Below are 23,167 nucleotides of genomic sequence, written 5' to 3' on the forward strand. Positions count from 1 at the left end.
ATGATACTGCCATTACAGGGCTCCACTGCAGTCACAGATTTGTAACTGCAGTCTAGATGCTATGTACGGTTAATACATTTCAATTACATGTTAATTTACTGAAACACATTCTTACCTTAAAAACATTTGAAATCCTCTGGGCTAGGGGAACAACTACAACCACTTGAGCTAAAACAACCAGCATAGCACAACTTCTGAAGCGACATCTTTTGACAGTTTAATCATAAATCTGTTTAAAATGACCCAAATATTCTCCTAGTAGTCTATCTGCTATTTTTCATACACGAGATTTTGCTTTCAGATGTCTGCTAACTAGAGTAACTAACACATGAAACTGAGCACCAGCTTGGAGACAAACTACAGCTCTTGAAAGAACACCAGCTTCTAGTTTTATGGAGCTTTGTTTTGTCTCGGCTACTTATTATCAGAACTTGTTTCCTGCAGTCTCTGTAAAGTCAGCTAAAACATCCGCAGTCTCAAGGGCAACCTGCAGGACACTCAAATGTGTAAGGACAGCAAGTAATTTAAACTTAGCTTCAAGGGAGAAAAAAAAAAAAAACAAAAAACCAAACCTTGCCTTGATTCAGCTCCTTGTCTGAATGTTTGCAGGGGTCCAAAAAAAACCTCTCTCCCCTCTTTTCCATATGAAGAAAACCTTCAAAGTGATCAATATGTGTTATCCAAAAAGCCACAAAGTCTGTTGCTAACATCTGGGATGGCTTTTTGGATAGTTCAAACACTGTGTTCCCCTTTGACACTGGCTAACGTTGCTATGCCAGATCTGTGGATCAGTTCAGAGCTGCTGTTTTTCTCTGTATAATTCAGTTTCTCTCACTCTTGTCCCACAGGCGGGTTCATCAGAAACAATCTTCAGGTACTGCAGGATGTGCAGTCACTGTGGAACCTCTAGTGAAATAAATGGGCAACCAAATCTCCTGTAGCGATGAAAATCTACCACTAGTCCCAATGCAGCAGGTGGATCTAACACCTGGCTACCAGAGCAGGAGACTGAACACATGAAAAAAAAACTTAACACCGCACTTGTAAATACACGCAGTCACTTCTTTGAAAGGAACAAATGTCACTGGTTAGTGGGAAATGCCTCCTTTCAGTAGCAGTGTTTTCCTTAACAATTTAATTATTTAGGAGAAAGGCTTAAAATGTGTATGTTAAGAGGAGTGGTGTGTATAATATAAAATTCAGTCCTCCCATAATCTCAGACAGGGAACGTCAGTTCATAACCATCTGTCACTAGTTCACATGCATTGTTTTCTCTGCCCTCTGGGGACACCTCCCCCCGCTTTTACTTCCAAGCACCGAAGCTCAGGAGGTGGGGAGAACTTTGCCCACCAGCACTCTCCCCTGCCCCTCAGCACCCAGAACAGCAGGTACTTCTCTGCGCATCAGAAAGCTGCTTTTAAGCACGGCAAGGCTCAGAGCTTGAATCCAGACTAGCAGCCAGCACAACAGCCAGTCTTCTTCAGACACACTTCTATCACCTCTCCCTTTTAAAACATCAGTTTAGTTGTGAAAACATAGAAATACAAAATCTTTCCAACTGAGCAGAAGCAGCAGCAACACTGAAAGACTGACAGGGTTTTCATTCCAGTGGACACGTTCTGTGTTTCAGGAGCACAGCCAGCTGATAGATACAGACAGGTCAGAGACATACTGATACAGTACCGATATCGAAAAACACAAGTTCGACACTGAAATCTTAAGTGGACACCAACCAAAAGATTATTTCTAATGGCAAGAGCTTTGACAGAGACTCATTCATTCATAGGCAAAGAAGCGTTGCGACAGCCGCAGGGGCAGTGGGCAGCCTTAAAGCCAGCAAGGCAGGCTGGAACACAGCCACCAAAAGATTTTTAATTTTGGTTTAAAACATCCTTCAGCTGAGCAGGGAGCTGACAGAGCTCTGCACAGCAGAAAGCTGCTCTTGCAGGAAGTCAGGAAACCAACTTGAACTCAATGAAAAATTGAGAATCCTGATCCATGAGGACAAACGGTTAAGTGACAGTAATTCCTAAGAATGGAACTTTTATTCAATTAAAAGAGCCTTCAGTCATCACTGACAAAGTTATCTACATACATCCAATTCAAAATGTTAAATGTGAGGTTCGTTCTTTTTTGGATCAGCCTCTTCAATTTCACCGTCTACAGTTCAAGCTTCTACCTTCCCTGTCTCTACAGTAAGACAAACAAGAGTCCATTATTAGAGAGGCGTGTCCAACCACAAACTCCAGGACAGAGGAAAAAAGGTGCTTTCTTCCACTAACCTTTGCTTTTTGACAGATGTAATTCCTTATGACTGTAAGAACTTAGGCATTGCTTTAAGTAATTGCTGGTTATTTAACCAATCACGAAAATGAACAACTCAGTTTTCCAGTGACTTGGAACAAATCAAACCCACAGAATAAATAGGTATGGTTTTGTTTTGCTTTGTTTTTAAGCTAGCAGCATATGTGTGTGTGTGTGTGTGTGCGTGCGCGCGCACGTGTGGAAACAAGATCACATACAGAGATAACTGAGTAAATGTGAACACGAGAGATCTGGCCAGTGGCTACAGTGGAGAGGAATAAAGTTTAAGATTATACAACATGCAGTTGAAAGATTTTTTTTTTTTTTTAATCCAGTTTATTAAATATTGCTTTTTGGGGACATGTTTACAACAAGCCCAAATAAATTGTTTAAGGATTCAAAGCAGTCATATTAAAATACAGCTTCAATATAAAGTTTGTCACAGTTTTACAGTATTCAAAAATGACAGACCTGCCTTAAAAAAAGACTATTACACCGAAACATAAGAAAAACGGAAAAACAAACAAGTTTGGCATATTCATAATCTTTATAGTATAAAACAGAATATTAAATCTATTACCAGCAAGCTGATACTTCAATCTATCACCTAGTCTGAAGTGTCTCCCCCATTAAAACACACTATACAACGGCAACTATACAAAAAGTCGCGGTGATACTCGTCTGATGAAAGTGCATCCCTGAAAGTTTGCCAGTTTATTATAGACAGCTCTTAAAAAAAAAAAAAAAAAAAGGTAAAGTTAAAATGTCCTCTTTTAACCGAAGGCTTTATTGGGGTTTGGTTTTTTTTTGTTTTGTTTGGGTTTTTTTGTTTTGGGTTTTTTTTGTGTGTTTTTTGCCTTTTTTTTTTTTGCTGTTTTGGCTCACTTTCAGCCTTCTTTTAAAAGTGTCTAGGGACGCCCACCAGGGGGCAGCGCAAGATTAACCATCAAATCACGAACGGCCGCAAATATTGTGCATTCACCTGGAACAGGGAAAAGAGACAGGTTAGCACCGCGCCCCGCACGCCATACACACACAGACACACAGACACACAGAGAGAGGCCGCGCGACGCCCGCCGCGACGCCCCGCCCGCTGCCGCACGCGGCCCGGCGTCGACGCGCAAACCCCAGCCGCCGCCGAGGATGTCGGGATTTGGCGTGGTTTGAGCGGCAGCGGCTCCGGCTGCCCCGGCTCTTGTCGGCCATGAAACGGCAAGAAGCTCGGAGCTTTTAGGAGCTGTCGAGTGTCAGATCAAGCCTATACCAGAATTTATCAGACGCGGCACCGCATCCGAATTTTTCTGTATCTTCCTCATACAAAGCACTACGTTTTACAAAGATAAAACACCTTTCCCAAGCTCTGTTTCTCTAAGAGTCGAAACTAAATGTTTCGAAAGACTCAAGTCTGAAACAGATGGAAAATGTTTTCTGTCCTAAGCCGAGTTTTGGAAGCGTTTCTAATTCCAAGACCAGGCAAAAGCCAGAAATCTGTTTCTTTCAGACAAATTGCGCTGGCTCTACTCTTGACATCTGAACTGCAAAACAAAATACGGAGCAAATGGACTTTTGTTTCAAACGGCTGAGATCTAACACAGAGAGGAAAAATCAGCCACAGCTGTCTCGACTTTCGAATACCAGCATGTTTTGACAAAAGCACACACAACATTCTAAAATAGCTTAAAAAAGTTAAAACCGATAGAATCAAAAGGGTTTAATTAGAATAACACAAGGTGAAGCATTAGGCAGCTGTGACTTTCATCTCCTGTTTCCTGGTAAGAGAATACAATTAACAGCCACTATCCTAACCCGGTCACTGTGGGCTGAATTTTTCCTGTGTATTTTAAGAAACAACAATTAGCAGACATCAAATTTTGTTGCTGAAGGAGCAACGGCGCGAGCAAAGAGATAAGAGCAAAGCTGGCTGGGATGCATTAATCCTAACTGCCAAACTAGGGATTCCCAAGATTGTTTTGGACAAGTTATCATATCAAAGCTACAAATCTGGGCTAAATGCCATCCATAGCATCACTGAAAATCAGACACTGAAAAATGCTGTCGTGACATGCTTTAAGAAATCTCACGTGACTCCCTTGAGCTCCTCTCTAAGGGTCACCTCCAGCCTCTGCAGTGACTTTCATTTCCTTACCAAATTAATGTCCACTACATAATGCGGGTTTGTAGACTTACACCTCAGGTTTAACCCAATTATTCCAGGGCATTGATTCCATCTCAGTTCATGTAATTATTTCCCAAAAGCAACTTTCTTCCCCACGGAGGCATTAGGTAAAGTGATCTCAGAAAGACAGCGCACTCACAATGAGTCAACATTTTACTGTTGAACACAGCAGAATATGTTTGCCCACAGATCTGGAAAGAAAACTCTTCCAAAAGAACTTACTTTTCAGGCACTACCATTTTATTAAGAGGAAAATTAAGCCGAGTACAAAATTCTTTCTCACAAAGAGAGAAAGGTAAAAAAGATACAGCCAAAACGAGGCAACACTGATTATGGGTTACAATGAAAGTGCCAGTAATATCATACGTGCATGATGGGAAGCCCTAGTCCTTTCTGACTGAAACAGTGAGAAATTCACTTAACCAAGCAAATTGCAGTTAGTGCAGCAAAAGAGCTAACACAGGTAGGAAAATCCTGGGTACAGCACAATAGCATCAGAAGAGAAAGGATACGCATCTGGGATCTCCCGTGCACTGCTGCTGTAAAAGAAGTCTCCCAACGATCTAATCTGTTGGCTCTCCTATCATCTTTCACAATGGCAAAGAAAAAAAGGTACCTTGTTCTCTTTTATCATATATAATAATGTAACTTTTGACAGTAAGAACACAGGAAATTGCATTCCAAGTGTCCTCAGGGAAGCTCCTGGCTGCTGGGTGGTGGTTGAAATAAATAAATAAATAAATCCATACAGACTCATTCTTTCTTTTAGAATTCAGAGGAAAGACTACTAGAAATGTCCCCTATTTAGCTAGCTACATTCTTCTTTGCCTGGATAAGGTCCTGCTTGAGGCCACAAGCTCTTTTCATACGCATTTTTTTTTCCCTGTCTACACTCTGCTCCCTGTACCACATTCCCAAACTTCTTCAAAACCTGTGTGACAAACAAGAATTGTCTATCCCGATCTATCTAATGATCATCAGAAGACACCTCACCTGGGATACCCAAAAACAGCTTTGACAATTAGTCCCTATGCTGCGGTATTTTGTGGAGGGTTTAACCTTAAAACACAACTTTGTGCAATAACAAACAAAAAACAAGTATCTACCGATCCCCACACTAGGGGAACTCAGTGGGGAAGCACCTTCCAAAAGAAACACCTGAAGTTTAGTTAACATATCTTGAAATGAAAGTGCTATACAAACAACAGTTTTGTACTACATACAGAACTCTTACAGGTAACCCCACAGGCCCTCAAGGCTGTCCTCTCTCCTATTTACCTACACTCTTACTATGTTAAACAGAAAATGCATGTCAATTTTAATCTCATCACAATTTTCAGAAATGTATGCATATCCACAGCAATTTAAGATAAACATTGCTCATGTTCTAGCAACCGAAATAAACCATCAAGCATAGTTAAAATTACCGCATAACGACGAGATGAATAATTATACAGAACAGAATTCAACCTCTTAATTCACAGCTTAAATCTATTCACTGAGTTACTGGAAAAAGGCTTTGTTCTTCAGTGTGTAACTACAGCAGAACTGAAAATAACTGTTCTTATGAGCCATCTGTGCATTAGGACCTCAAACCACTGCTTACAGACAACATGCTGCCCAAAGAACCTGCTACTGTTGTTCAATGTTTCAGATATTAGAAAAAACCCAAAAACTAAAAGCATGACAAGAGGGAAAGCAAAGCACAATGTTGCTCACATTGCACTACCTATGGGCCAATGAACATTGAGATCAACCTATTTAGCTCGAACACTTCACAGCACGCTTGCTGGACAGAACTGTACGCGCCTCTGTTAGTGTACACACCAACAAAGGAGTATACAATCACTCCAATTACTTTTTAACCATTCACAGCACGTGGACAAGTTCTGATAACTATTTTAACATCCCTTTATATTCTACTGTTAAGCTCAATAACTTCATAATTAAACATGAAAACTGACACTTGACCATAGCATATTTCTCGTGACTCATTCTGGGCCCGTTTGTTAAAAAGTACGACTCCTACTGTGCAGCAAGAGTTGGGCCAACAAAAGGTGCATGCTATCACTTGGGCAGAACAGCAAAATCCAGCCTGAATCACCAGTGTAACCTTCTGCTGTGTTGCCAGTACTTGCTATTAAGTTATGTATTGCCTGTCACATCGGGAGTTTGTAATCACTAAAGAAGAATGATAGAAACCAAGAAGAATTCAGACTTAAGAGAGGTTTAGTTTTACACTGGAGATTTGTCACAGATGTCTGGGTGAAGAGAATATATCTACTGGACATGTACAGTACCTGGTCGTGGTGAATTCAGTTCAGCAAACCTCTTTAGAATATTGCTAACCATCATTGGAGCAGCAACAGAAGAGTTCTGCTGCCTGGGAATGTCAGCCTGTTGCGTTGTACCCGAAGCCATATCATAAATAATTGGGACAATAATACTAACAGCTTCCTGTGGGACTGTTGTTTTCTGTGTTAGCTGGAGCTGCGGGGAAAAAAAAAAAAGTGCATTAAACTGAATGACCATGTACTTCAGCGCAACTTCCGATACAGTTAAACACCCTAGGCCTACAGACAGCATGCACTTCCACCCCTTCGGTTTTCAGATACCAATTCTGTAACAGGGAAGTTATCAATCAGATGTAGACTACTTTTTTCTCAAAATCACCCTACAACCAGCATTGCCTCAGAGACAACACTAATACAGATCTGTTCCAAACTTCTCATTCCTGCTGTCCTCTCCCAGCACCACTAACGTGTATATCACTTAATCTAGGTGGTTAGTGCCTCAAAGAAGAGTAAAACACCCAGAATTTGAGCAAAGATACCTGGAGCCCAGAGGGAACTGAGCTTTATACATTGTCACCATCTCTCCAAGAACATAAAACATGGAGAGTTGCTGTGCTTTCGCAGGAAGAAGAAAGGAATACTAACGGAACTCATTACGAAAGAGATGCACGCAAATCTAGGCTTCCAAACGGCAGAACATTTTTAGCTATAACAGTTGTCAGATACAGCATGCTTATGTTTTGCTACCAACCCGTGATGCTTTCAAAGACACGCAGCCCACAGAATTTTAAAACAGATAGTTCTACTTACAAAAAACAACATTTTGGATTTCAGCACAACAGCAGGTGTTCCTGGAGGCGCAATTGGTGGTGCACTGGGAGGAATTGTTAAACAAAACTGCACATTCCATTTCAGCTGACTTGCCTGATCAGGGAACTGCGTAGAAAGAGCAGCACACAGAAAGAACAGCAAAGGTCTCACGTCAGTGACATACACAGGAACTAGGGAAACATCAGAAAGTAGCATATGCCTCTCTAGCTAAACTTGCAGATGTTGCCAGGTTTAGTGTAAGTCAGAATAACTCTGAAAGAACTGAGCACAGGGCAAACAAGAATACAACCAGAAAGATTCCACCCAGCCTATGCATGTGCCTATCGAGCAGTAACATGCCTGCAGTTTCTCAAAATCATCAGTTTAAAGGAGAAATTTGGGGAGTTTCCAGGAGAGCTAGTAGTAAAATGACAACTTCTTTATTAATGCTAAATAACATATATATAAATCTAGACTAATTTATGTGTTTATAGATAAAGGTACAGTACTTTTTTTTTTTTTGAGCGTAATAACCAAAGTTGGGTGAACTGAACAGACGGTTAACTTACCAGCTCAAGTTTCATGATGTGTACGCAGTCCCTGAGGATATGCGTTGGAGCCCCTAGTAATTTTGTGAAGGCTATTAGGGTGTTCGCTTTAAAAGGTGGTCCTGCAACCTAAAGAAAGACACTATTTAGTACTGCCTATTTAGATAATAGCTGTATCATTTAATATGATAACCAGCATGCACAGCTGTTAATTTTATATTTTGCAGCCCTTACATAGGCCAATGAAAGTCAGCAGTACCACTCAAAACACCACCAGAGATTAAAAGCAATGCACAAAAATTTAAACATTAATGATTTAAGTACATACCCTCGTTTCAAAAAACTTCTCCAAAACTTGTAACTCCTCCGATTTCCACTGTCCTGTATTTTCAGGTGTTACTTTCAATTGCAAGGTCTGGTTGGTTTTGGGATTGAGAGCAACCCTGCACTTCAGTGCCTCCGTCTTAAACATAATTACACCTGGTTCATTGGAGTTTATTAACTGTAGCTGCATAAAAAGAAGTAGCACATTCCATCAGTCATTCATTAAATAGCATGAACACGCACACACACATTCACTCCCAAGACTGTAGCGATCAATCTGCCCTCTTTCCAGAAAGAAACATGTGATATTTGTATACAGGTAAGAATGCCTTGAGAATGAAGCTTATGCAAGATTTGGCTTCGTTCTCTGTCACTGAATCAATGCCAGAGAAGTGAAGAGGTGCACACTGTCTGTGTCAAACCGTAAAGCAACATTCATGACTGAGTAGTTTTGTTATTGTCAACTAGTAGCTAACTTCTTGGGCACTCTCGCTAAGTAGTGGCATCCATAGTAGCCCTGTGGCTGTTCTAGCTAACTCCCAATGGACATGCTAAACTCACAGAAGCCATGGCATCTGAAAATCTGGTCATAGTCTTGTTATCACACCAGTTATCAAATTTCATCTGACCAAACAGGCTTTCCACTCCTAATTTGTGTGGAAAAGTGGAACTAAATGCTTTTTCTAAATTTTAACTCTTTAGATGGCTAGATTCAGAAGTATAGCACAAGACCAACAGCAAATAGTTATTATACCCAAAGCATTTCAGTTTGTGCCTGATTTGAAAGACATGGAGTACAGAAGCATGAAAAAGAGCAGTTGCGAAGTCATACTTGCAGGTCAATATTAAACCAACCTAAACCATACCGTTTCCTGTTGTATGATCCTCTGAAGATGCCTCCTCATAATAACTGATCCAAGAAACCGCTCAAGAGGGGAGCAAAGATAGCTGCCAGCTAGTCCCGGCACAAGCCCAGGGGTAGGAGAGGGCAACAGCAGAATATTCAAGGCACTGTGGGTGAGGATTGTAGGTATGGATGCAGCCCAAGAGCGCTGAGGTAGTTTACGAGGTGGAGGCATGCTGGTCGGCATTGCTTGGGAACCTATTGATACGGAAGAAGTACTTGCAGTAAGGAAGTATTTAAGCTGAAATGTAAGATCTGCGTTCACTTTATTTGTTGTCACTACGCAAGCAATGAGCTCTCTGGGCCAAAGCTTAGTCATTCTTATTTAAGAACTTGGCTGCCTACTGATAGGCAACAGACAGACAAAGTCAAAGAAATAGAGTTTTGACCCTCCACCCATGCAAAGATTCTCGGCAACATTAAAATCCTACTCCCTTTCCTCTTTCTGTAGCATGCCAGCAGACAGCAGGTTTGTACGACAAACTCAATGAGATGTAAAGATGGCTACATCAGTCGTGCAAGAGCAGCATTACAACCCTATGATGCGAAAAGTTAGTATTTGGGTAGCCAAATAAGCCTATCCTTGCTTTCATTCCAAAGAATTTTCTCTCAGTCACGGAGCTTGATAGTTTAAGACTAATTTCTAGAGTGCAACAAGAGGTATCAATCCTGTTGAAGTTTATGCTGTATGATTTAACTCATTTTCCAACTTGTTATAGAAGATCTGAAGCAGAACAGAATAAAGGCTTCGTTTCCTTAGATATCTTACTGCACCAGGGCAGTAAGGACTGTTACATTGACACACAAAACTACCAAAAAGAACAGAACTAGAAACATTAAACATGAGTGTTTCAAAGTCATAACACTGATAAAGAAGCCTACTTGTTCCAGCTCGTGGGGAATGAGAGGCATCTGGGACAGGAGAATGAAGGGAAGGGTTGGCTGGTGACATTCCAGGCATCCGTGCTGCTGGTGATGGACCAGAGACCTGGGGAGATCCTGGCCAGTTCCCTGCACGCTGACTGGGTGACATCATTGTGTATGGTGAGCTTGGGTCTATGGTACCTATAGATGTTACAAGACTGTTATTACTTTTTAAAAGTACAAGGTTTTCTAATCTAGAAATCTAAAATAGGCTTACCAAAATGTGTAAAGCATGAAAGTGTCTGCAAGCTTTGAGACTACACTTTACAACCATATAAAAAACATAATGAGTGGAGGGGGGAAAAAAAAAAAAAAGAAATCAAGATACAGATTCAAGGGTTTTCTAGTTGTATTTTTTAAAAAGTAAAATCAAATCTAACGTTAAGGCAAATCGGCATGTTCAGCATGTAACCCGGTCTACAGGCAGCTCTTGCCTATAGACTTCAGACTTCTACCGCTCCTTTGCAAATGAAAGCCTCAGCTGGACTGTTCCTCCTCTATTCAGTATCTTGCAGTTACCTCTGCAAAAGTATCTTTGGTTTTGTACTCCGCTACAAAAACTGATCAGAACAAGCCTCTTAAACAGTCTGGTTTATATCTATCTCACTTTGTTCATCTTGACAGTTAAACTGGTGTGCTAAAATTATAGTCTGAACTGTTCATTTATTGTGATCTATGGAATGGTTTCTAATGCTCTGTGATTACAACAAACAATTGTTTTGGTAGCTTTGCAAAAAAACTTAATAAAGGAAACAACCAAAAGGCACATTGCTCACATATATGGAATTCAAACCAGCAAGACTCTGACAGTGTTTTCAAATTGCAAGTATTCAAATTTCTAACCTGTTCCAGTTATTTTTGCACGAGACTTAAGCAGTGAAAATACATTAACTAATCTAACAAGAGACAACGCTCATTAAAAGCTGCAGCCATTGTTCTGCTACAAGACCACACGGAATTTCCCCACATTAGTAAGCAGGAAAGAGTGACTGACAGTCAATTTTTAAAACGTTAGGAACACTTCAACGTGCCATGCAGCTACTTTTGAATACTGTTAAAGGTTACACCACATGTACGAAAACAGCTACTTGGCTTAAGTCTGCTCTGGAAGACTTAATTTCAAGAAGCAAATGTGCTCTCCCTGTCACCATATACACACCTGCCAGTAAAGAACTCACCATGTGGGCTGGCAAAGTTAGCTGTTTGTCCCATTGTGATTCCAAGAGAGGAAGGTGAAGGAGTTGGACCAAAGGATGCTGGTGATGGTGCTCTTAAAGCCCCGCTAGGTGAGCTTGCAGCATGCAAATTCCCTAATCAAAGACATCACATCACTCAACATACACGTTTCCCATTTTTCTGTTATAATTTTTTTCTGTCAACTGCTACAGCTGTCTCCTTTTCAGGGAGACAGCAAACAAGATCCATGAGAATTTGTTTTTGCAGTCAAAGGCTGTATTTTGTACGTGAGCATTCTATTTTCCAGATTGATTCACCACACAAAGGAAACTTTCCAAGATATTTGGCTTGAAGAACGGCATTTCCGCCCTACCTGGCCCTTCCCCAAATCTAAATATTTTCAGCTGTTGCACTATAACAGCTGGGAGCAGAAAGCAGAGCTTTGGTGATGAAAAGCTTTTCTGAAAAGCAGGTATTCAAATTTAACAGGTTTTGAGCTGAGCCAGTTGTAAGTTGTAAGAATGAAATGGTCCCAAATATTACATAGCTAAAGATGACAGTTTTACTGAATGTTTTTTTAGCTTCAAAATGTACTTTCCAAAACACACATGGCAGAACTGTGCTTTGCTATTTTTCCACAATATAAGGTGCATTCCCTTGGCTAACTTGGCACTAAGCACACCTCAAATAATAGAAAAAGCATGCACACACAGAGCGAGCTGCGTGTTTATTTCCAGTACAGGATCAGCACACAAACTCTCAGCCATCTTACCTGGTGACTGCGTGTGCATCATAGACGGAGACGGCGTCACTGTGTTGTGATAGGAGGTGGGTGGTGAAGTAAGAGGATATGCTCCTGATGCTCCTGCCTGTTTTGCAAATGGCTGAAATTGTCAACACAGGACAAGGAAAATCTTTGATCACTTTGTACTAAAACTAAAGTTAAGTATGTGCAGGAGAATACTAATGAGAGTTTGGTCCCCACCTATGAAATCTGGTAGGTCCATCAACGTGATTCTTTGTATCCCCTTCATCAGTGCTCACTGTTTTTTTTTTCAAGGGACTTTTTGAAGTTTTTCCTCAAGACATAATACCTCTGCACCTCATTGCTTTTTATCTACCACCCTATAACATCAAAGCCTCCTGACTTCCCCTCCCATCTTTTATCTTAAACAGTTGTTTTCCCTCCCTCACTCCTTCACTGCTAAGGCAGCAAGTCTCATGTGACCTTCCAAAGCTGCAGTTCATATGCTATGGGCTGTTTACACTGGAATGACAAATGGCAAAATAAATTAATACATTTTGCCCCAAGGGGAATTCCACAGAGGAGCAGTTTTATAGTTTCCCTTTCCATTTCTTACTGCTAATCCTTTTAGAACTTAAGTTAACCTACAGTTGTGGAAGACAATAACATTTCTTATTTTGCCTGGAGGGTACCTGTTGTTGTGGCTGCTGTGGTGGCTGCTGGGGTTGAAGCTGTGATATCAAAGAATCCATCATGTCTCCTCCAATAGGAGAAGGTGGGTTATCGTCTTCATTTACAGATCGCCTTCGTGCATCCTGATTGCTGTCAACAAACATGTTCAGGAATGTCTGTGGAAAAAAGGGTTTGGTCAGCAGTTTCCCGATTTAAATTTTATTACATAAATGAGCACAGTATTTGCTGAGCTTATAATACTATCTTTATCAGCTACACTGTGTAAGAAACAGGCAGGTCTCTAGAATTAACTACTAGTGGGTATTCATTACATACAGTATGAATAGTCTGCAAAATACATCAATTCATAAACAGAGCTTCCCAGGGGACATTTAAGCTTAACTCCCTTTTTCTTTTAAATAAGTAGTCTTGTATTGCCACCAAACAAGCAACCTTGCTCATTAACATGAAATATCTCTAGTTAATTGAAATAACAACATTTTTCTTTTTTCCTTAAAAATAAGGAAAAGCCTACACCTGGAAACAGCTGCTCCAGAACAACTCATCAGTATCCAGAACCTACTGGGCTGTTGTATCACATCTACAACTGCCCTGTTTGGGTAAGAATGCCCAGGTCCCCTCCTCCATAATCATTCTCTTGTACCCACAGGAATCTGCCAACCCTCTGGAATTACTTCCTCCTCTACCTTCCCAATTTCATTCTCTTATACTTTCCACTGATATCTACAATCCCCTTCCTCTTCCCCATTAGCCTTCCACTTGGAATCTGTGAAAGAGGTAGATGTTCTGGATCAGCTAAATGCAGTACCAGAGTATCAGTATTCAGTTGCAACTGTCAGAAGAAAAAATTAGCAAACTATTCTGTTTCAAAGTAGTGCCACTTCCCAATATTTCAGTATAACTAGAACTGGTACAACCTGCCCTCAGCTAAGGTATTCTACCAGCGTGCACAGCTTCATTTTTCAAGAAGAGTGAACCAGCACTGCATTCAGAAGCAAAGCCACAGGCTCCTGCCACACACTGATGGAAACTATTTTAAAAGAGATGGTTCTGTCTAGAATTATCTGACATTGAGCATTTCCTCATCCGCAATGTATGAGTGCTGTCCTGCCACACAACATAGTTTGTGAGGAGCAGTTGTTGTTAATCCTGGAGAAAATGTCTAGCCTAGTGACAAAGCTTCAGCAAGTTTTAACAAAAGGATGCCCAAAGTAGCCTCTATGTTATCTTATTACGTAGACAAGAAAAAAGACCCTGACGCTTGATACTAGTTTTCTTAAAGGAAATATTTTCATTCAAACTAATTAACAAATCTACTGATAAATCAGAAAATTCCTTCTGTGCTCAGACTTTTGGAAGGACTGCAGCTCCTCACAAAAAAAGCTTCACAAAGCTCTTCACACCGGATCCATAGGTCAAGTTAGAAACTCATTTATTTACAACATGCCAGAAAACACAGAAACAGTCACCTTTAATCCAGGCGCAGGGTAAAAACCTTCAACTATTTTGCTGTTGTCAAAGAGACTGTATGCCCCATCACGTATCGCTACAACACCACGACTCCGGCAGTAGATGTCGATGCAGTACATATTCCTAAAAGCCAACCTGATATGCGTGGGTGACTGTGGCAGAATTGAGAAACACTGATAGGCAGTGTTGGTGCGTTGAGTCAGACCCAGCATGGGCACAGTCGGAAGTTTGTTGATGGCATTTAACGGAGCCTGAGTGTCAAACAAAACCTGAGAGAGAACAGATATTGAGAGATCAGGTAGCTTACGCCTTCAAGTAAAGGTCAGGGAAAACAGGACATAGCGGGGATACAATCCTCCCCAAGCCACCTTCTGCCAGTGAGATCCATCAACAATCATAACACACAATTTTGCAGAGAACAGTTTAATCAGAATTCAGCTCTTAATTATCTTGCACTTTTCTCGAGAGAAGTTTTTTAAAACGTTACCTGTAACAACTGTACTACATTTGGTGTTTTATTAAACATCTCCTGGAGCTGGTGCAGAATTGTGTTGTGACAGTTACTGCAACCTGAATTTGGGCCAACAGTTCCCAGTGAAATGTGGAACTTCTGGAGTATGGAGTTCCACTGAATGCTGATCTGCAATGTCAAGAACATAAAATGGTTCTTGGAAAACTAGAACATCTAAGAGGTTATAACAAGAAACTTGGTCTGCTTTAATTTTTTTCCCCATTTTGTATCAAACCTCAACAGATTCCTAACTCACCTCCCTCAAATTTGATGGGGGGTGGGTGGGAAGTGCTGTTAGCTTTAACATCCATTTGGCTAGCTGGATTGTTGGCAACCACAGAACTATGGAATTATTTTAGCAAGTCAATCAAAATGAAAAAAAGCCTTTTCTGCCAAAGGTGAGATAGAGAGAATTAAACTTGAGAGATTCATGCTGCAGAGAACCGATTAATGAGTTTCTGGAGGTGGACTGGTTTTCTCAGTCATATCACACAAAAACAAGAACTGGACATGCCAGTATGTAAGGAAGTGACATGCAAAATCCACACTGCTACTCTTGCTACTTATTCACTGTCCCAATAAAATGCACATAGAAACACTCTTAAAATTCAGCTTAGAACATGAATACAAAAACCATCCAGGAAGCAAATTTCTAGTGCATCGGCCACTTTGCATCAGTTGCACACAAAAATATATTCTTTGTCTGCAATAAGTGTGCACTTACTTCCTCATCTACCTTGCATTTAAGGCAAGAGTGTGAACAAGTATTCAGTTATCAAAGCAATTAATATGCTATAAATTCAAATACCACAGAATAAGCTACAGTTCTGAATAAGGGAACAGTACTGCTACAAAATAGGTAAGGACCACCTCATTTGAAAGCACTGTACTACATTAAACACTTCGTTAGAGTCCTTTCTTCTAAGGCAGAATTAGGCACTGAGCTTACATATATCCCACTACAGCAGTGATCAGTACACTTGGAAAAGTAACACCCACCGTAAGTTTGCCACAAAAAGGGTGCCACACTAGCTTTCAGCAATAAGAAGCACGCAACTGTACTTCCCACAATCTAAAGCATCTTACACAAATTCTCAGAAATTCTGAACATCTAGTAACCTAGCAATCTGGCACCCTCAATTTCTGTCTTTTCTACATTCATCATTAGGAATTCCACAACAATGTAATACCAGAAAATATTTTGTAGCACAATTCTGAGAACTCTGAGCCTACCCATTCTGTTTTCAGACACACATTTAAAATGCAGTTAGGAGTTACTTACTGAGCTCCCCTTGGTACTTCCATAACAAAGGATAAGTTTTCGGTAATTGTAGATACGAACTTCTGAAAAAATGTTTAAGTGGTTGGGTATGTCTTTGAAGAGAGGAGGGAAAAGAGAGTGAGAAAACCACAGTAATCTGTAAACACACCATTTTAACGAAAAGGAGGTGATTTCTGTACCTGGTAAGGATCGTGCAAACTCCAGGACACATTCATACAGCCGCGCGATACTGTTCCAGTCATTAAGGAACATCTCAACAACTTTGCGACCTCCAACTGGTTCAGATAACTGGTTTTCATACGTCAAGTAAACATGACGGGTTGGTCCTGCAGCGTTAGGAGATGGTAAATACTGATTAAACTAGTGGTTTCTAAACTGTGGTTTACAAACTACGAGTGAACTGTAGCAAGTGACCAGGAAATGTATTTAAATAATAAAAGCGCACCGACCCAGCAGTCAAAATTTTGATTCAGATACACTGTGGTTTCTTAGAAATGTTAAGAGTGGACAGCTGTCCAGTAACAACAGAACATTAAGAACCACTGGAACAGACAACGTAAACCACAAAGAAACAAAATGTACCAGTCTTTCTAAATAAAACTTACCTTGCTCCCTGGATGAAGTGCTATTAAGGGGGCAGTTTGCAAAAACCAGCTCAGCCACCCACGTGCGATTGTTTCTACCTTGTAATCGGAAAGTGCAATCAAGAAGAGATCGGTCCAGAGCCTTCTGCGTTTCCTCATTTACACCTTTACAGGGAGGAATCCTATTCATGATAAAAAACCACCAAAACAAACACACTCAATTATACACAACACAGTTCCAAAACTAAAAAGGCAACCTTCTAACACTTCCTGAAGGTCTCCAAATCTGGACACGAAAGAATGAACAAATCAACAGCAAAGACAGGTGGACTGCACAGCGAGATACCCTGTTCCTCTTCAAGGACTGTAATAAGCGTGTTACAAAAGCACTCTGAGTTAAGACCATTTATATGGATTCAACACCAGCATATTACAGACTGTTAAGGGATCTGTTGAATTGCCCCGATCTCATGGTGAAGTAAGAGCACATCAATATAAAACTTTTATACAGAGAAACAAATTAAAACCATGAAAATAAGTAAGTTCTGTGGCATCCTGAATTCATGAATCAGTTTGCCTTCTAGAACAAGCTCACTCCAAATGCAATGAACAACCTGGCAGTTATCTTAGTACCCACAAATTTATTCATATTCCAATGTGAGAATTGAGCTCAGAGGGCAGACTAAATCAAGCTTAAGTAAAAACATGCCAAACTCTTCTTCAAATTTATTGAGAGTCTATTCAGGAATTTCATGCTCACAGGTTCTCAGTACTTCTCTGCTCATATGCAAAATTAAAAAAGTAAGGCCTGATGCATTTAGAGACTGACGCTTTTGTATCACTATGTATTTCTGGAGCATAAAAGGAGTTAAGAAGGTTTTACTCTAGAAGGTGTCTTTGGGGGTTAGGTTTTCTGTTTTAAACTGATATATCTGTTTTACTTTGTAACACAATCCAAAGTTTAACAGGTGAGGCTTGAAGTAGGCTCCAAGAAGTGTGAAAAACTGGCTTGACTGCCAGGTAGAAATCGCTGTGGTCAACAGTTGCAGGTCCAATTAGTGTCTGGTTGCAGCTGGCACTCCTCAGGGTTAACAGAGACCAATACTATTTAGCAGTTTCAATAACCTACCTGATGCAAAGGAATAGCAAGTTTGCAGATGACGCCAAACTGAAGGGAGCACTTAACATGCTGGAAGACAGGGCTGCCATTCAGAGAGACCTCCTCTGGATGGCTGGAGGAACGAGTTAACAAGGAACCTCACTAAGTTCACCAAAAAGTCCTGTGCTTGGGCCTAAACCACCTCAAGCAACGGCACAGAGTGGGGACTGACTGGCTGGGTAGCAGCTCTGCAGAAAAAGAACTCAGGGGCCTGGGAGACAGACTGAACAGGAGTCAGCGGGTGCCCTTGCAGCAATGACAGACAGCTGCATCCTGAGCTGTGTTAACCAGGCAATCAAGTGACTCCTCCCCTCTACTCAGCATTTGAGATCACTGTGCTCAGAGAAGGCACAAAAACCCTCGGAGACTGGAAAATGCAGCTGACCAGCCCTGTTTGGAGCAGAACATTGGACCAGACAACATCCACAGGTCTCTTCCACTCTTAAATTACTGTACAATTCCCAAATGTTCCCTCTACAAGTTTTCTACCATGCAACTGCCTTGCATTTTCCTCTGCAGTATTATATACTGGTAATTGTCAGATAACACATGGAGTATGTAGGCCTCTGATCTGATCTGAAATTGCAATTACATGTTCATGAATCATCACCGCATCTTCCTTAGCACTGCCTGGATTTTAGGATTGAGGACTGTCAGACTGCTTTCAGAGCTCCCCAGTTTAGGCTATCTAAGGAAACAAATTATAGTTATCTCTGTGTCTGCTGTTATTTTTCTCTTTCTCCAGCACTGCTTCACATGAGAGTGCAAGACACACAATAATAATAAAAAAACAAACAAACAAAAAATAACACCAAACACAAAAAAACCCAAACCCAAAACTCTCCCCCACCCCAATAGTTTTAGTGTTACTCTCCAAACAATCCTTTTTTCCTCTCAAGCATATGTACAGTAATAAAATGAAACACAGGAGCAAATCCTCTTACTTTAATAAACGTATTGCATGGCTGAAGCCATCTCCTTCTACTTGTACTCCTTGGTGAGGAACATCCATATTAGATAACTAGGAATGAACAAGAAAAATGTTATCCCAAGTAAAAAGTCAAGCAAAATAACTGTAACTTTTTCAAGGATTTTTTTTTTCCTCCCTAAGGGTGACAGATGCTTCACATCCTCAAGCACTGGAAAGCCAAAAAACAGTCTGTGCAAATCCAGTATAAAGTTGTCTCCCATGCCCTCCCACAAGTGTGTCTTTCATCCTCTCATTTTCCCTTTTCCCTCAACTTTTCAAGCTTTCAGCTTAGTAGTTCTTAGTAGTAGAGAACCAGCTCTAACAACACTAGAACAACCCTGTGTAGAACATCAGTCACCCAAGCTCAGCTGGTGGGAGAACACCAAAACAAACACCTGACCACGAGTTTGCCAAATAGTTGCATCTAGACAAGAGAATCAGGAGTAGTAGAGGGGAGGAAGGAAACAAAACATTTTTTAATACATACCTCCATACGAAGCCCTATAAATGGCATATTTGTATCACACATGGCTACAATATGAGCTAGCACTTTATTGAAGGCACACATTTCTCCAGACCGTTTTGGTTTCTTGGGTTCTATGGAATATGGATCACCAGACAACTAGAATTAAAATAAAGACAAATGTACTTGCACATTTGGAGTAAACACTTTGAAAATATGTCAGAGAATAATCTCATTCATCCAAGTTTTAAAAGCATCATGCCCTGAGCACAAAACTCCTGAAAAGATCTGGTCCACCTCAGAACTGAAGCAATTCAGTTAAAGTAATTTTATAATCACTTCCTTCCTTGAAACAGTATTTACACATCACTAAGCCATGTCAGCCTGACCCCAAGACGTAACTCTTATCAGCCCCTGCAAGTCTTTCAAAGACTACATCTACATGGCACAAAGCATATCACGCAGATACCAGTGCTCTGCGTACTCCAGCTACCTCAGCACAGTGCTCTGCTTTGGCTCTTTGGAACAACTGAGAAGGCCTGGCATGAATTAAAAGACAACTGTTGCAAAATAGTTCCCTTGCATCTCCCTAGGGAAGCAGTCCAGAGAACCAAGCCGCAATGCAAGTAAGATATCAGCCACACAAATGTTTGAAACAACACTACTCAAGCTGGAATTGATGCTCAGAACGTGTGTTTCGCTTTCACACTCTATAACCAGTGCGATGGCTTTTGAAGCATGTACCTTGCGCTTGACACCACTTTTCATTTGTTTCGCACTTTTTGTGTCTAGTACCAACTCTTCAATGTTTGGTTTGAACTGCTGTAGTAAAAGTGCAGTAGCAGGGCTGTCATCTCCTTCAGCATAGCTCACAGAGAGAAAATGGTACTTGTACTCTAGTTCTGTGGGGTTGCCAGGAACATCATACATCTCTACAACCTGTATTTAAACAAAACAACAAAGTGAGAAGACCCTCAAGCTAAGAATATGTCTACACCAGTTCCTACCCTCTCCCCCTCAAAGAAAAGGCATTAGTCTAATTCAAGATAATTAACACTGTGGCTAGGAAAGGGATCCAAGAAGAGAAGGAAGACTAAACTTTCAGGAAGCATAAACAGAACGGGAAGGTTGCTGAGTAATTAACCTTTATGTCTCCTCCTCTCTATAAGCCTGGCTGCTTAACAAACCCACTGAATTAGAGAAAGCAGGAAGAGTGGAGAGTCGAGGATTGCATCAACCACTTGGTTCCTAATATTAGAGTTAGCAGTACAGCAGAAAAACTCTCTGGTATATCCATGACTGGGAGCAAAAGATAGAAGCATTTTTCAGTTACTTACAATGTAGTACTGTGGAAGGCGAGTGAGTTTGATAAACAGTTTGTGTTTGGAAAGGTTTCCCACTGGATGGCTAGCGTAATTAGCTAGTTGAAGAGTTTCACTGCTCACTGTAGGCAGATGTTTTATAGACTGTTTGCAACGCTGTTGTCCCAGCCAGAACCTTGCATTGAAATAAAGGTATTAGTACCTTGAGACTGTTTTACATTATTCTAGTATACTACTCTTTAGAGCATTAGTGTCAAATTAAGTCAGTCATTCTAAGACATCTATCATTGCTGCACAAGTTATATATAGAAAACCACACAGAAAATTGCATGAGTTTATAATTTTGTACTACTATCTTCACATGCTGTCTTCATCTTGAGTAACAGACAGCTGTTAATTTAAGAAGAAAAGCCCTGAAATTATTCTCTGATGGAACACATACGTAATTTTTTATACACTACATAAAAATACAATATAAAAAAGAAGGAACAAATTAAAAACCATGCAAATTACAGTTATTTTACAATTTGGAATGTTCAATTATTTTTTGGTATAGAAAAGAAAATCTGTGCTCCCATATGCTGGTAGGCAGTACAGTAAAAAAAGTTATCAAAGTTGAACATCACTCTGGATTATGTTATAAACAAACTTATTCACCACATGTAGGACATCAAATTTATTCCGAACTTTGGAATTAAACTTTGTCCTACTCAAATGGATTCTGGCTATAGTGGCAAGGCCAGAAAGCCAAGCTAGGCTTGAATGGGGCTCAGAAATGCGTGGGTTGATTTTTCAGTCAAACTTCTACTGAAAACAGCAACGGAAAGTGTAGGTGCTCAGCATCTCTCCATCACGACACATCACGTTTATTCTTGTAGACACATGTTAGATATAGCTGTCCTAAAAGGCATTTCGTGGGACTGCCTAGCTTCCTCAAAAACTGCAGCACTACCCAAGCAATTACCTCGACTACATTATTTATAACAAAGGGAGGTTGATTAGTTTCTCCGGGGTGCCAGTGCTTCGTGCGTCATCATGCTTCTTTTAGAAGCAAAACTCCTCAAATAGAGGTTTCAGCCTGCAATTAGCTCAGAGTACTGGGAATTTCCAGAACGACAGAGCAGGTGGAACTTCGTTTTCATGCAGATCCAAACTGTATTTGTATTGTTTTCTACAATCTCTTATGGACGCCAAATGTACCTTGTGCTTAAATCTTAGGGCTTTATGGAAGGAAGATTAAAGGTGTAAACCAGCAAGGGCTGAAGTGTTAGAATATAAACAGATATTATTAAAATCATCCTAGGCCACTTTCTGGTTTTTCCTTTGTATTGTGAGAAGAGAAACAAACTGAGTTCAGCTGTAGAAACACAGTGGAATAAAGGATGAACAGGCACACAAGATGAGATCCTCGGGAAGCAAGTGGTCTGCTACCAACTTAAAGTGAAAAGACGTCACGCAGAGTGTGTACATAGCAATGCACGAGGCTACACGTAAGTGGACAGACTAAAGGAGGACGATGGAATCAACCCCAAGCAAAAGCAGAATTTCCTCCACCCATTTAGAGAAGACAGCAAATACTCCAGCTTGCTTAGAACAGCAAGAAAGTATATCCCCTACCGTGGTAAAACACAAAGCCACACAAGTGTGATCATCCAAAATACAAATATGGTGATTCATCCTATACAAACTAAGTGAATCATTCGAGTCACTTACTTGAGCTGCTGGAGCCAAGGAATGATACGCTTCATATCATCATTAACAGACTTCTCTACATCATCGAGCGTCAGTTGATCTGCAAGAACATTAGATGAGGGAATGGTCTTAATATCTGCTCTTCAAACAAAATTTTGACCTTTTAATGAAAGTGTCTCACCTAATTTAACAAACAATTAATTAATCATAGAACAATCCAGGTTGGAAGGGACTTCGAAAGCTCATCTGATCCAGCCTTTCATGGGAAAGGGAGCTAGATGAGATTATCTAACATCCTATCCAATTGCATCTTGAAAATCTCCAGTGATGTGGACTCCACCACATCCCTGGGGGGGTTGTTGCACTGACTGATTGTTTTCATTGTAAAAAATGTCTTTCTGATACTGAGACAAAATCTCTCCTGGTGCAACTTGTAATTGTTACCCCTTGTCTTCTCCAGGTGGCTCATTGTGAAGGGAGACATTAAGATACACAACAAACGATCCATAATGCTTGCAACACCACAGCAGTATGCTATTAGGCAAATCAACTAAAAGAACTCACTTTCCTTCTTAAGTAATCTGAAACCTGAAGCAAAGACTTGAACAGCAACTCAAGATGTATAAGGTCACATAATACAATTCTCAATCAGGTCCATATGAAATGACCACATCCATTAACAGCACAACCCAGGAATAATGAGTCATAAAGAATACGCACTGATGTGTAACAACATTTAGTCTGCTGTTCTCTTGAAATATACCTAACTGAACTGTGACTCTTAAGCACAAAGATCCACTTTTCCCTTCCTAAAAC

General features: G+C 40.5%; 1 protein-coding gene across 1 annotated transcript in view; it reads right to left on the reverse strand.

Moving 5' to 3' along the window:
- Positions 1-2,092: 2,092 nt before the first annotated feature.
- MED14 (mediator complex subunit 14) overlaps positions 2,093-23,167 on the reverse strand; it is a 37,248-nt gene continuing 16,173 nt past the window's right edge. The window contains exons 12-31 of the mRNA XM_075430735.1: positions 22,373-22,451; positions 20,675-20,834; positions 20,082-20,276; positions 19,362-19,496; positions 18,849-18,925; positions 16,767-16,927; positions 16,341-16,487; positions 16,162-16,253; positions 14,856-15,008; positions 14,368-14,637; positions 12,898-13,053; positions 12,233-12,344; positions 11,463-11,594; positions 10,243-10,425; positions 9,323-9,558; positions 8,461-8,640; positions 8,154-8,261; positions 7,585-7,710; positions 6,781-6,970; positions 2,093-3,286 (exon numbers count right to left, since the gene is read on the reverse strand). Coding sequence (XP_075286850.1) covers positions 3,213-3,286; positions 6,781-6,970; positions 7,585-7,710; positions 8,154-8,261; positions 8,461-8,640; positions 9,323-9,558; positions 10,243-10,425; positions 11,463-11,594; positions 12,233-12,344; positions 12,898-13,053; positions 14,368-14,637; positions 14,856-15,008; positions 16,162-16,253; positions 16,341-16,487; positions 16,767-16,927; positions 18,849-18,925; positions 19,362-19,496; positions 20,082-20,276; positions 20,675-20,834; positions 22,373-22,451 — 2,966 coding nt within the window. The 3' untranslated portion in view covers positions 2,093-3,212. The remainder of the gene's footprint in view (positions 3,287-6,780; positions 6,971-7,584; positions 7,711-8,153; positions 8,262-8,460; positions 8,641-9,322; positions 9,559-10,242; positions 10,426-11,462; positions 11,595-12,232; positions 12,345-12,897; positions 13,054-14,367; positions 14,638-14,855; positions 15,009-16,161; positions 16,254-16,340; positions 16,488-16,766; positions 16,928-18,848; positions 18,926-19,361; positions 19,497-20,081; positions 20,277-20,674; positions 20,835-22,372; positions 22,452-23,167) is intronic.

Source organism: Opisthocomus hoazin, chromosome 1 (genome assembly GCF_030867145.1).
Source record: "Opisthocomus hoazin isolate bOpiHoa1 chromosome 1, bOpiHoa1.hap1, whole genome shotgun sequence".
NCBI lineage: Eukaryota > Metazoa > Chordata > Aves > Opisthocomiformes > Opisthocomidae > Opisthocomus > Opisthocomus hoazin.